A 14,989-nucleotide genomic window follows, 5' to 3' on the forward strand; every position below is an offset into this window, starting at 1 on the left:
GGGACTCTTACCTTGCGGGGCAGGGCCTCTAGGTCCCGCCTTCCACCGCCTGTTCGCCTATAGCCAGGGCCCGCCGTGAGGAGTGCGCGGGTCTCGGCCAATGGGAAGATGAGAAGCCGCCATGTTGAGTGTGGCTGAAGGACTGTCAGGAGAGGCCCCGACTAGACTCCTGGGTCCTGGGTGCAGAGTACCGGAGGAGGCACTTTGGCCCGAGGAGCGAGCAGCGCGCGTCCCCACCGCCATGGCTGCACGGTCGGTCACTCTCGGCATTGACCTGGGCACCACATCTGTGAAGGCGGCCCTGGTGGAGGCCGCGTCTGGCGAACCATCCGGGTTCGTGGTACTTGCGAGCTGTGCCCGGCCTACGCTGGCCGAGGCGGTGGCCCAAAGCGCGGCGGCCGGGCCCCAGGTGAGGCAGCGTCTTGGAGCCCCGCCGCCTCCAGGAGCCTCCTGACAACCCTCTTGCTCCTCCAAGGAGGCCTCCCCGATACCCTCCTTCCTCAAAGAAGCCTCCCTGACTGCTTCAGCCTGAATTACCTCCGCCTGCACGCCACCCCACCCCCTCCTCCTCCAGGGGCCTCTCTGCCGGCTGCAGATCCCGCTGACCCATTAGGTCTTTCCCACCAGCTGGCACCGATCTCCCACTCTCTGGCCTCCTCTGGGGGCCTTGCCCTTGGCGCTGTATCCCTGTGCTCCTTACCCTCCACTTTCTGTACCCTGCCCCGTGGGGAATTGCTCTTCTGTGTATGTGAAATGACCACAGGCCGCCCTTTGGCTGTTGCTGCTTTGTGCACCTCACACCTGCCCGTGTCAAGTTCAGGATTCACTGTTCCCTAGGGCAGTGTCTGGTTTTCCTCAGGAAGTCAGGAAATCAGAATCAGGCCTAACCGGCTCTCCTCTCATTCCATAGAAGTGGAATGTGGACTGAGGACTTCGAACACTTGGTCAGCAAAAGTCCCCCAGCCCCAAAGGCTGAGACACCTTGGAGGAAAGGCATTGAAAAATGTCAGTTAAAATGTTTGAAAAGGATCAGATTGATCATTATACACTAAAACTAGTGTCTTGTGAAAGCTGCAAGGTAGAAATGGAGAATTTTATCACAGTGGACTTTGTTGTGAGATGTGGGTTCAGAAAGGCTGTCAGTCCTCAGAGCTGGATTCCGTTAATTTTCTGAAAAAGGTAGCTCTGTATGTTCAGTTAATTGGCCACAGAAATTAATATTAAGGAACTTTCTGTGTAATCTCATGGCTTTTTTATGGATCTCAGCTTGTTCTTCTCCCAGTTGAAATGGGTGGCCTCTAAGGTCCCTTCCAGCAATAAACCTCAGTTTTTCCGAGTCAAGCCCTACCCACAAGAGCTTGTTTATCAGAAGCTCTTGCCACATATCTGGACCCAGGTATTTAGGGTTCAGGGTCCGTCTTGCTCAGAAACGTTTCAGAGGATACAGATTTCAGGAGCACTTGATATTTTCATAGCACTTGCACTTTTAAAATTAGTGTAGTTGGGGCATCAGGGCATTTTAAAATAGGGATTATTCTAAAATATCAGAGTATTTTTGTCCTCTTGGACTAGGATGCAGAGGCAAAGTCAGCTCTTACTCTGGAGGTGAGGGGTGAGCAGCAGAGCTGGGGTTACAGGGAGTGGGTTTAGGCAGTGCCATTTTCTCTTGGAACAGGACCACTTCTTGAAAACTATTTTACCTACCTCTCCCAGCACTCAGCAGGCTGTTCTGTGTTTACAGACACACAGTGTGCCACCCCTGCCTAATGATGGGTTTAGGGGACACTGTTAATAGCCCCCTTGGCGTCCTCCTTGTGTGTTGTGCTCTGGGACAAACAGCCTCGCTGTAATTTCATCTACAGCAGGATTTCTCAGCGCTGTTGTGTTTCGGGTTGGGTTATTCCTTGCTGGGGGGCCTGTCCTGTGTGCATTGCAGGGTTTTAGCAGCATTCCTGGCCTCTAACCCACCACCTGACAGTACAACGTCTTTCCCAACATCACATCCCTGGATGTCTCCATATTGCCAGATGTCCCCTAGGGGACAAAAATCATCCCTGGGGTGAAAAATTACTGATGTATAAAAATGCCTGATGGCTCTGTCTTTTTCTCATGTCCACACTTTCCACTTTTTAGAAGTATGGTGTACATCAAGGTCAGGCTTGGCAACAGTGTGGAAGGTTAGACTTTGAGGTTTTTGCAACTTTAAAATATCAGGATTCTTGAGGGAAGCCCTGTGACCCTTTCTATGCATTTTTTCTTTCTGTGCCTTACTTCCCTCTGTAAAAAGGGGTATGGGGAAGGGGTGGGGGGTTGAATGACTTTCTAAGTTCTTTTTTCAAATTTGAAGTTCCAGGATTTGATATGGATATAGACTGATTAGTATTCTGAACCAAGGAACAGGGGCAGTGCCTTTCCTGTTACATTGTGGGTATGGCCATTGTCCAAGGGCTACTCCCCAATCATACTTACCACCAAATTCGAACTAACTGCTGAATACTGAATGCCTCCTTGTCTCACTCCTTGTTTCCCTCCTCCACTATCGCTACCCACACAACTCACCCGCCCTGGGCCCATTTTAAACAGTGGTTCCTCTTTCCTGGCCTAGATGTACCATCTAATGGCCATGTAGGAGCTCTTTAAATCAGTGTTGTCCAATAGAAATTAGAGCCACAAATGTGAGCCATATCTCTACATAATTTTCCGTTTTCTAATAACCATTTTAAAAAACAAAGTAACAGGTGAACTTCATTTTTTTAGTAGGTATATACTAAAATGCACAAATCTTAGTGTACAACTCAATGAATTTTGACATGTGTGTACACTCATGCAACCATCACCCAGATCAAGGTATCAAACATCCTCACTAGTTTTTTAGTTTCTTCCTCTTAGGTGAAATTAATTTTAATTGCATATTTTATTTAACCCAATGTACCCAACTGATTATTTCAATATGTAATATTAATATAAACTTATGATTGAGATATTGTGTGTGTATCCTTTTCTTTAATACTAAATCTGAACTCTGGTGTGTATTTCACACTTACAGTACATCTCAAGTCAGACTGGCCACATGTGGCTAATGTCTGCTACATTGGACACTGCAGGTCTAAACTAAGTTCTCTTCGGTGCTCCCTTTTTCCTTCTCAATTATTGTCTTCTTTCTTGCCTCCTGTGGGGAGCACACACAGCCATGTACCTCCTCTCTGCTGCTCTTTCCCTGCCCTCTGAGTTCTGCTGTAGGCTTTCCTATATATAAAGAGTCTTGTTAGGAACTAGGGCTGCCTCTCAGTAAAGTGGTTTGTGCTCCCTCTCCACCTTCCCTCATCCTACCCCTCCTTACCTTCCTTCTTTCTGCTCCTTTGTTCTTGCTTGTTAGGGGCCAAGAACTACCCCTGCAGGCTCATGGGGCCAGTAAGGGGGTTTGTCCCAAGAAGGGGAAGACTACTCTCTCCCCTGGAGGCAAGCAAGGGGGCTGGAGAGCCCTTCAGACACTTAGCAGAGACCTAAAGCGTTTTCAGTTCCCCAAAGAGCAGGCATTAAGAGCTGAGCGCCATTTCTCTTTTATGAATTTTCCATGGATCCTTCCGGTTGTTGAATGTGCTTATTTTGTGCCTTGAGGTGATTTTTATGTGGCAGAAACATTGTACTTCGGTTGAAATCAAAATAAGTATTCAATTTATTAAATTCAGAATCCAAGTTCTTACTTATGCTTTTAAAGTTAGCTGATAAAGCTTATTACATTCGCAAGTCTAACATTTAACCATCATTTTTTAAATTCAGGTATCACTGATATACACTCTTATGAAGGTTTTACAAGAAACAATGCGGTTATTACATCACCCTTATTATAGAGTCTCCCCCCAAACCCCATTGCAGTCAGTGTAGTAAGACGCCACAGAGTCCCTATTTGTCTTCTCTGAGCTACAGTGTCTTCCCTGTGACCCCACCACACCATGTGCACCAATCCTGATACCCCACAATCCCCTTCTCCTTCCCTCCCCACCCACCCTCCCCCACCTCTCCCCTTTGGTAACCACTAGTGCCTTCTTGGAGCCTGTGAGTCCGCCACTATTTTGTTCCTTCAGTTTTGCTTCATTGATATACTCCACAAATGAGGGAAATCATTTGGTATTTGTCTTTCTCCACCTGGCTTATTTCACTGAGCATAATACCCTCCAACTCCATCCAGGTTGTTGCAAATGGTAGGATTTGTTTTCTTCTTATGGCTGAATAATATTCCATTGTGTATATGTACCACATCTTTATCCATTCATCTACTGATGGACACTTAGGTTGCTTCCATATCTTGGCTATTGTAAATAGTGCTGTGATAAACATAGGGGTGCATATGTCTTTTTGAATCTGAGAAGTTGTTTTCTTTGGGTAAATTCCTAGGAGTGGAATTCCCAGGTCAAATATTAACCATCATTTTTGAGAGGCTTTGAATAATACTTAATTAATCCCATTTCAGTTAATTACTTTAGATATTTTAAAGTGCAGTTATGCATTTATTTTTGTTTTTAAGGAACTGCAATTGTCTGACCTAAATTTTTTCAGAGTACTTAAGTAATTCCTGTAAATCTAATAAACATATAACTATGTAAACTTTCAATGCTCTTGCATGTTTCAAATCCTTTTATAAATATACTAGTGAGCTTGGAACTTACAATCATGAACCCAGATCAGTTACTCCATTTCACATTTTAAACTGGAGTTGCAAAGGTAATGTAGGCCAATTCTCTTACACATATAACTTTCTTTAAAATACCAAATTCCCAAGGATTCATTAAGCACAAGTATTCATCACATAGGTGTGTTTCTTTTGAGCATGCATATATTTAATTCTCAGTCTTTTCACTTTGAAATTTACTTATTTACGGAGAAAACAACTATGTCTTCTGGATTGCTTTCCCAAGTGTATATTTTGTCACGCCTTCCTTAACTTATTCAGACTTCGTACTTATTGGAGGCATCTACTGGGATGGGATAGGATCTTGGAGTCCTATTTCTAGTCTCTAATGGGGACTTCATAATATAAAAGAAGAGGTGGTGATGGATCCCAAATTTTTTAGGTTTGAGTCACATCATTGCCTACTTTTGAAGTTATATTAGTCTGTATCTCCCACCCACTTGGATATACTGCTTGATTGAATTTGGTGTTTCTTTAGCTCTAAAATAGCAAAATGCATTTTCCCATTTGAACCCAAAGACCTTTGAACTTTTCCAAATCCTGCATTCTTTTCATATTTTTGTTTCTTGGGACCCACGATTTACAGATCTTAATATGCTGTTTGATTACATTCTGCTTATTTCTCATGACTTTGTCTTTCAAGTATTCTGCCTAGAGAGATTTTCAAGGGTGCAGCAAGTTAAGAAAAGGCAAATCAGGAAAAGATGGCCCTGGTTTTCTTGAATCTCTTTTCCACCCCTGAATATCTCTCTAAACTATCAATCTCTCTGTGTAGCTTATACCATTGCCCAATTGATCTTCTGAGAGCACAGTCCTGATGATGACACTCTCCCATTCAGAAAGCCTCAATGGCTCCCCAGTACCTTTAGAAAGAGTCTCTCACCCAGGGGCTTGAGGCGCACTGACTGGGTGCCAGCCTCATCTGCCACCCCATCACACAGCCCTCCCGCTCGTGCTGTGCCCTGGTGTTCCCTGCACTTCTTCCTTGCCTGCCTTTCCTAGGTGGCCCAGCCCTCAGGGCACTCAGGAAATGTAAAAGCAAACACAAGGCTGCTTTAGTCCTCAAGGCCTGTGTTGGCTACACCTTTCCTACCAGGTTCCCCCTGCTGTGTTTCATCCTTCTACCCCACTGCTGATGCACCTTGTGAGAGACCCTCACCCCATTTCTCCTGAGTGCATAGTCTTTCTGGTGGTTCCCTGCCCATCTGCCTGGTGTGAGGCCCCCTGGGGCAGCGGTAGTTGCTTGACTTCTGTTAGTAGCAGGAGCAGTAGCCGATTAGGGTGCTAGAGTGGATGTCTCAGAGGGAGTCTAAGTTGTAAAAGCTTTTTAGATCCCATGATCTTGCAGTAAGTTCCCAGTGGGCGGGAACAGTGCCTTCCTCAGCTCAGGCTCACCCACCGTGGAGGGCAGAGCCTGGACTGTTTGCTGGACCTAACCTGCAGCAGCACCTCATTTGTGAAGGGAGGGCCTGGGGCTGAGCCCAGCACATTACTGCTCCAGGCCCTGCTGGAGGTGGGGGGAGCCCGTGCCTCACATCTCATCCCCGAGGCTGGGCAGTGGGTCCTGGCCCCAAGGGAATTAGTCGGGCAGCCACTCCCTAGGAAATCCCTGTGGCCTGTGCCCTCCCTGCTTGCCTGTTTGCATGCCCAGTGTGTACTGTTCTGTTTCCAGGGGCGGGAGCAGGATGTGAGCAGAATCATCCAAGCCTTGAACGAGTGCCTTGCCGCCCTCCCCCGGCAGCAGCTCCGGAAAGTCTGTGGCATTGGAGTATCAGGACAGATGCATGGAGTCATGTTTTGGAAAACAGGCCAAGGTATGCTGGGCTCTGGGGGTGGTCACATGCTCCCACCAATCACAGCGGAGCCAGGAAAGTCCTGCAAAGGGCTCTGTGAAAGGTCAGGTCGTCCTGCAGGGGGATGCAAAGGCACACGCTGCCTCTTGTACTTTGTGTACATCTGTTGTGTGCGAGTGTCTAATAGCAAGTGAGCTATCCACTCACACATTGTCCGTGAAACAGGGGGAGGAAAAAGAGTGAGTATGCTATGATTCTCTGTAGGATTCAGTGGAGTGGATTTTCCACAGCTGCTCTCTGTTGGTGTCAGTGTCTCAGAGCATCAGTGTGACCACCAAGAGCTTAGTGTTGCTGCAGGAGATGCCAAGACACAGGAAACTCTTTTTAGTTGCGGCATAGTTTTTGTTATTTAACATAATCACAGATATTTGTGATTTTTTCATTCCAGAGCATGTCTTTTTTATGGGCTCGGTTGCTAAGTATTATTTAGTTGGTCATCTCATATCAGAAGGTCTGCCACGCTGCAGAGGTGGGTGACCTGTTCTGTTTGGCCTCCAGGAGGGGAATTAAGCTAGCAAAACAACAATGAGCCTTTTACATGCCAGGTGCTGGGCTAGGGATGTTACCTGCATGACTCATTGAACTTACTCAACACCATGGTGACATAGGTTACACTGTTGTCCCCATTGTGCAGATGAGAAGTTGAGATTCAGAAAAGTTAAAACAGTATGCTCAGGGGCATATGGCAACTCGAACTTTTGAATCCAGGTCTGTTTAACTTAAGACACTGAGCTTATAAATGCCTCTGGGAGGACCAGAGCTACAGGAGGACACAATAGCACCCAGTGAAAGGAGGACCATCCCTACACAATGTAGGAAGTAGTGAGCTCCTAACGTGAAAAAAAATTTTAATTATAAAAAATTCCATATAGACATAAAAGCAGGTAGAATAGTATTATGAATGGAAGCCCATTCATCACCCAGCTTCAAAAATATGAACATTTCACTGCAGGTTTTAAGCAGAGGATGGGTGGGGATGTACTTAAGGGGATTTGAACATTAGATTCACCCCTTTCTGTCAGAAGAGTCAGTGATTCCAATTCCCCTGGCCAAGTGAGTGGTGTCTTGCCTCTCAGCATTGTGGCTGGTATTTGGTGATGCATCCTTTGATCAGTCCCCAGGATGGGCTAGATAACTGTAGAAGCCAGTGCATGCTCTCTCCCTCCTGCCTTCCATCTCATCGGCCTGTTGTCAGGCCAGCTGGGACCACAGGAGTGGATTGGCTCCAGTCAGTAACAGGAGCAGAAGCCAATTAGGGTGTTAGAGCGGACCTCTCAGAGGGAGTCGAGGTTGTAAAAGCTTTTAAAACTCCTTAATTTTGCATTAATGAGAATAAATGTCCTTTTAATACTAAAACCCTTCCCACAGAGAATAGCAGAAATGTAATGATTGTGGTCTGGTCACATGCCATCCTTTCTGCCCATTTCCTGGACTCTGTAGCAACCACACAAACCATCACCCACATCATGGGAGGGAGCTGCTTAATATTTCATTGAACCAGCCTGCATGTCTTCTTGTTTTGTTTTCTGTTTCTGGGAAGGAGGATGATAATGATGCCTGCTTAGCAGAGTTGAGTGAAATCATATTTGGGATCAAGTCGTTCTGCTTTTAATGGTGGTCATAATTCAGTTTGGTTTCAGTACCTACAGTATGTAAGGCTGTGTGCTGGGCCCTACGGGAGACAAAGAAACGAGCAGCTGAAGCCCTCACCTTCCAGGGCACACTCCAGGCCATCAGCGGAGATGGGCCCAAGTAACCCTAGCAGAGAGCTAAGTGCTGCCTCACAGGCATGGGCCAGACAGCTGGAGGAGAGAAGAGGGAGTGACTAGTGTCTTCTGAGAGGTCTGTGGTTATGCCTGTTTTTAGACTCCATTTTCAGGTTTGGTAATAGCAGGAGAGAAGTGGGGATCATAAAGCCAAGCTAAAAGGCAAGCAGCACACAAGGGGAAACTATTTGCTAGTGTATAGAAGACAAAAGATGAATATGGGAACGTATAAGAACTAATAAGAAAGGAAGGACAAATGGCCCCTGTGGAAAAGTGGGCAAAGGAGAAACAGGCAATTTCTAGAAGAGGAAGTACAAATGGCTAATAAGATGTTCAGTCATTAAAATGGTCAATGTCCTTAGTAATCAGGGCAGCGCACATGAAAACAACAGTGAGAAGTCATTTTCCACCCACTGGATTGTGTAAGGAATCAAAGTTTATTAACGTCAAGAGTTGGCAAAAGGGGTGGAAGTTTGATTGTTTTAAATACTGCTGCTGGTAGTGTGAGTTAGCACAGTCATTTTGGAGGGCAATTTGGTGGGGCCTATTAAAAACAAGTACTTCAAGAAAAGTACTTTAACATGTATGTGCGTAAGAAGACAGAATCATGGTTGTTCATTGCATCCTTGTTTATAGTAGTGGAAACTGTGACATTTAACTGTAGAGAAATGGTTAAATAAATGTTGACATGCTCGTGCTATAGAATGAGGCACAGTTGCTAAAAAGAGTAAGGTGCATTCATGTGTGCTGACATGAAAGAACTCCAGAACATGTTAAATTAAACAACTCTTAAGAAAAGTAAACATACAGTATAGTACTATTTGTTTTAAAAAAACACAAAGTAAAATCCAACCCACCCAGCCCAACAACCAAATATGTTTTGTGAGTATAAAACCTTTGAACAGTTAACCAGCAAGTATTGACAGTGACAGGATGGGGGATGAACTCACATTTGCTTCACGGTGGGCACCATTCTGCTGTGGAGGCCAGATTCTCATCTCATCCATTAGATTTGGAGTGTTCTTGATTGCAGATAACTTTTCTTGATGGGCACTGAATGTCAGCTTTCTTTTCCCATTCTGCTGCAGTGGTTGTATTTATGTTGCATGTAAGTGTGGGAAATATCCTTGCATGAGGAGAAAAGAGGACAAAAGATATGTAAGGGGGCATATTCTAAATCTCAAAGGCTGCTGGAAAGTCCTAGACCAGGGACAGACTTTAGAAGGTAAACATTTGTTACCATCATCCTCATCACTAACATTAACTGAGTACTCACAGTGTGTCTGGTACTATTCTCGGTGCTTTGTGTGTGTTACCTAATTTGATACACACAACCCTGTGCACTCAGCACACGCTGACCCTAACTCTTACCCTTCCCCTTGCTACTAGCCCAAGAGAATGTCAATCTATGGGCAAGAAGGCCACCAGGATCTAGGAAGCAGAGTTATAAGTGCCCTTTACCTCTGGACTTCCATATACAGTTGCCACCAAGATGCTGAACTAGCATGGCTGCTGGCTCTTTCCCCCAAGTTTGGAATCGTAAGAGAAGAACACCAAGGAAAGGGGAGGGCACTGTGAGAGCCTGGCATCACGGGGCTGTTTGGAGTTGATATGTGCAGGTTGATGGTTTGTGTCTGAGGCAAGAGGCAGCCAGCCTTGCCTGTGGGAGGAGAAGCCAGGAGGGGGAACTGTTGTTCCCCTGGCTTCGGGACAATACCACCTGTTCCCACAGCCACAGGAACTCAGGTGTCTTCAGTAATAAAATCAAGGCAGCAGAGAAAGGCAGGTATCCCTCCCCAAACCCCAAGACTTGTGACTCATAATCTAAGGATCCTTATAACATTGTTTCTTCTGGGGATCAGAAGGGCAGCACTGACCTGAGTTGATATTTTGCAAGGTGGGAATGAATTAGCTGTGGCTACAACCCAGAACTTACTATCCTCCCCAGCCCCTTGGGCTGGAAGAGACTAAGTTCTGGCCCATTTACATTACCTGGCAAGGTAGCCAGGACTCCCAGGGCAAACAAGGACCAGACTACAAGACATTTGAAGAACTTGGCTGTTTCATAGGAAAAACACTGCTGGGTTTTTGGATGGAGATTCTGTCAGAAGCAGAAGTATTCTGTCAGAATGAACAGACTAAGAATTGAAAATTAGCTTGACACGCATACTTAAAGATATTAAAGGAGGATGTTAACAAGGAAACAATACAAAGAAAACATAAAAAGAACCAAGCAGATATATTAGGTATGAAAAGCCTAAGAGTTGAAATAAAGAATGTAATAGATGGGATTAATAGCAGAATGGATAAAACTTGAGGACAAATTTGAGAATGAAAGATCAGACTGAGGAAATTTGTTAGAAGAAAGAAGGAAAAGGGAAAGACATAGAACATACAAAAGAACAGCTAAGAGATACTGAAGATACAAATAGAAGCACTAGCATCTGAATAATCAGAGATTCAGACCCAGAAAGGGAGAAATAACAGTGTTAAAGGACATATTTGAAGAATGGAGAACAGTTCCCCTAATGGATAAAGTAAGAGGTAGTGCCCCATACAGAAAGAGCCCACAGGATGAGGAGAGAGAAGGAAAACCCCAACTAGAGGTATTATAGAGAACTTTTAAGGATTTCAGAGACAAAAAGAAAATTCCAAAAGCTTGTAGAATGAAAGATCAGATCTCATATAAAAGAATTAGAAGCAGATTAACATATTTTTTTCAACAGCAGTGTTCTGTGTAAAAAGGCATAGTATTTTGGTTATTTGTCTATTGCTGTATAACAAACTATCTCCAAACTTAGTGACTTGATTGAAACAGCAACCATTTTATCATATCTTGTGATTTTTGGTGCAGGAACTGGGCAGGGCTTGGCTCCTGATTTTCTGCTCTACATGGAGTTGATGGAGGTTGTTTGGGAGTATTCCTCTGGTGGACAGATTGGTCTACAGGGTTCAGGATGGCTCTGCTCAATTCCCCGCTGCCTTGACGGGGAAGTCGGGAAGGCTGGAAGGCTGGGCTCTCATGGGGATGGTCTGCTAGATGCCTACATGTGACTTCTCCACATAGCCTCTCCAACATGGTGGCCTCAGGGTAGTGGGACTCCCTACATGGCACTGGGCTTCCTCCAGAGAACACTCTTAAGAAGCTCTGGCAGGAGATGAAAGGCTTCTTATGGTCTGGCCTTGGGAATTCTAGGATGTCACTCCTGCCATGTTCTCTTGGCCAAACAAGTCACCAAGGCCAGCCTAGATTCAAGGAAAGAGATTTAGACTCTACTTTTTAATGGGATTTGCAGCAATGTACACCACAAATCTACAAATAGTGTTCTTAAGTATTAAAGAAAAGGAACTTAGAGCTTAGAATATTTAACTGATCAAACTGTGGTTATGAAAAAATAAGGATATGAAAAAAATATCCTGAGGCATATAGGCCTCCAGATGCTTTGCCATAGAAAGACCTATCTTGGAAACAGTTTTGGGTGAAATATTTAATAAGAGTGGAGAAAAATTCAGAACATAATTCAGGAGAGGAATGAAGTAAAGATGGCCAGATTCCTTGGTAAAGTTTGATGTCTAAAAATCATTTAGCTAAGACCAAAGAAAATGAGAATATATCTGTAATCATCCACAGTCAAGTCTAGATATATCATCATGTTAAGGGTTGGAAGGACAGAGACCAGGGACCTGAGAATGTGCCAAACTTCTTTTTCTACAGGGTGGGGGGTGATATAATATTGACCTAAGAAAATGAATAAAGAGGAACATAGACGAATGGGACAAATGGCAGAAGTGTCTTGCCCAGGTTGACACAGCCGTTGGTGGTGGAGTCAAATACTAAACCCAGGTGCTCTGATACGAGAGCTCATGTGGGTGAGGGAAGCGTTGTCATGGGTGATAAAGTCTGTGCTATAATCTCACTAGCAGAGTACTCTCCAGGCTGTGCTGGTGCCGGTCAGTTTCTCTTTTCTCCGTTTTTGGTAATCTCCTTTGTTCCAGGCTGTGAGTGGACAGAAAGAGGGGCCACTCCTGTGTTCGAGCCCAGAGCTGTGAGCCACCTGATCACATGGCAGGATGGCCGATGTAGCAGCAGGTTCCTGGCTTCTCTGCCCCTGCCAGAGTCCCATCTCCATGTGGCCACAGGGTTTGGCTGTGCAACCATCTTCTGGATTTTGAAAAATAGGTATGGACAACTGCTCTTTGAATCGGGTACTGGATTTCCAGGGGAATGAGAGTGGCCAAGGGGCTGCCCCTCTGGCTGGTCAGCACCACTCCATGTGCCAGATTGTCCTTCAGTGAGTGTGGCCTGACACAGGCTGTGGTCACAAGACCTGGACTTGATCTAGAACTGCTTTATTTCTCAGAGGGCTCTCTATTGGTTATCTGATTCTAACCGAGGGGGCCAAAGATGGGCCAGAGAAGGCAAGGGACTTGCCAAGGGTCATGTGGTGAGTTCATTATGGGGACAGGGCTGCTGAGAACTGCTGACGTCCTGCTTTCCCAAGCATGGCGCATCCTCCCCCGAGTCCCCTCCCCTAAGGCTGACTCTGGCCAGCCTTGCTTAGAGCAGCTGGGAGGGCCTCACCTCAGGAGGTCCAGCTGTGGGGGGAGCCACAGCATGTGGGGTTCTAGCTGCCGCCCAGCTATGCTATGCCCAGTCCACACTCCCCACAGCTAGGTGCAGCACATGCTTTAAAGTTGGTATTAGACCATGTTGAATTGTTTTTGGTATGAAAAATAGCCCAGAGTTCCTGAAGTCATACGACGCAGCTGGCACCATCCATGACTATGTAGTTGCCATGCTGTGTGGCTTGCCAAGATCCCTGATGTCTGACCAGAATGCCGCTAGCTGGGGATATTTCAACACCTGGAGCCAAAGCTGGAACTTGGAGATGTGAGTATAAACCCGCAGGCTGAGGGGCAGAATCTCGAGAGCTAGAGCTTCAGTGAGGCCTTCCCATTTGGAAATAGTGGAGGATTCCAAGAAGCAAGGAGTCAGGTTCCAGCGCCCCCCAACCTGTCCCAGCCAGTGAGCATAGGTGGGCCTGGCTGTCAGTGAAGTCCTTGGGGAGGGGTGCCACACCTAACACCACACTGTTCTGCCTGTCCACAGTTGCCCAGATCTAGGGTGGGCTTCCCAGCTTTGTGGGGCCCAGCCTATAGATTTCAAAGAGCAACTGTCACTCTTAAATATATTTTAAAATAAGGTTAAGAAATGGAAGTAGTAGGCTTGAGGGATGCCTTGTAAGTTCTTTTTAAATAATCATTTGCCTTTTCAGGTCCAGAAGTCCAGTGCCCTCTAAGTTCATTTCCTTCAGGGCCCAAATTCTGAGCTCTGTAATAAAACAAAAAGCACCTTGTAGTTCAGGTAAAGGACTTTCTAGCATGTGTTGTATAGTTGACAGCCCCATGTTCACTAACCCTGAGTGATGAATGTGTTTGCTGTTGAGGAGACCAGTGAGTTTGACTGTGATCTGACCTGTGCTAACCAAGGGTGACTGCACTGGAACTCCGACTGCCTCTTTACAGAGCATGTCCCCTTTTCATGCAGGAAGCTGGGTGCCGTGATATCTGCTCTTGTCTGATCCTTCCTAATCATCCCTGCTTACACTGGTTGTTTTCTGTCCTCTAAGGCCAAGCCGAAGTTTTTGAAAGCCAGTGTTCATTCTTTTAAAAAATGCAAGCCTATTTCTTATGGTTTTAAAAAAGCCAAAGAGGCCCTCCATGAAAAAAACACTGTGTTCTACCTTCCTTTTCCTTTCTGGCATGTGTATCCTATAGCGCTTTCCTTTACTGAGTTTCCTGAAACAACAAAGAAAAACCAATCACTGGGTAAATACACTGTCCATTTTTGGTTTGCAGACTGAGGACCTCAGGCTTTCCCATCCACCTGCTCCCAGACATTACCAAGCCTGGCAGTGTGGCAGGCAGAACGTCCCATGCGTGGTTTAACATCCCAGAGGGAACACAGGTGGGCGTGGCCTTGGGAGATCTACAGGCCTCCGTCTATTCCTGTATGGCCCAAAGGACAGATGCAGGTAGGTCTATCTTTTGTTCTGTCCTCAGACTTCCACTGGTGTCCCCTAATCCCCAGTTCTGTGCAAGAGTCTGAGGGGCATGTGTAACAACCAGCCTCAGCTTTTTGAGTGCTTTTCTGTGAACATGTAAAGTACCCTCTTCTGTACAGTTGAAGCCCCTGCTCTGGGAGCTTACAGTGCAGCAGGGCAAGTTCTGACCTTGCCCACAGTTGTGTCTTTCCCCTGTAGGGCCAGATCAGGGAAATGACTCTCTCTAGTTGCTGGTTTCTGTGTGACTCCACAACCAAGACAATACATTAGTAAATTAGGGTTTTTGTTATTGTGCATTTATCAGTGAAATATCTGTCTAATCTGATTAGAAGTGCAGAGTTTTTTCTGTATTCAGTGAAAGAGAGTCAGTGAGGTGGAGGCAGGAGTCTAGGGCAGAGGTTGGCAGACTTTTCCTGTAAAGGCCAGTAGTAAATATCTTAGGCTTTGTGGGCCATAAAATTTCTGTCATGACTATTGAACTCTGCTGTTGGAATATGAAAGCAGCCATAGCCAATATACAAATGAATGGACATAGCTGTGTTCTAATCAGACTGTATTTATAGACACTGAAATGTGAATTTCATCTAGTTTTCATGTGACAAAATAGTCTTCTCC

General features: G+C 45.6%; 1 protein-coding gene across 1 annotated transcript in view; it reads left to right on the plus strand.

The window, feature by feature from the left end:
- Positions 1-19: 19 nt before the first annotated feature.
- SHPK (sedoheptulokinase) overlaps positions 20-14,989 on the plus strand; it is a 29,057-nt gene continuing 14,087 nt past the window's right edge. Inside the window, exons 1-5 of the mRNA XM_036887389.2 lie at positions 20-409; positions 6,363-6,504; positions 12,306-12,489; positions 13,048-13,200; positions 14,169-14,344. Coding sequence (XP_036743284.2) covers positions 122-409; positions 6,363-6,504; positions 12,306-12,489; positions 13,048-13,200; positions 14,169-14,344 — 943 coding nt within the window. The 5' untranslated portion in view covers positions 20-121. The remainder of the gene's footprint in view (positions 410-6,362; positions 6,505-12,305; positions 12,490-13,047; positions 13,201-14,168; positions 14,345-14,989) is intronic.

The sequence above is a fragment of the Manis pentadactyla genome, chromosome 4, assembly GCF_030020395.1.
Source record: "Manis pentadactyla isolate mManPen7 chromosome 4, mManPen7.hap1, whole genome shotgun sequence".
Taxonomy (NCBI): domain Eukaryota; kingdom Metazoa; phylum Chordata; class Mammalia; order Pholidota; family Manidae; genus Manis; species Manis pentadactyla.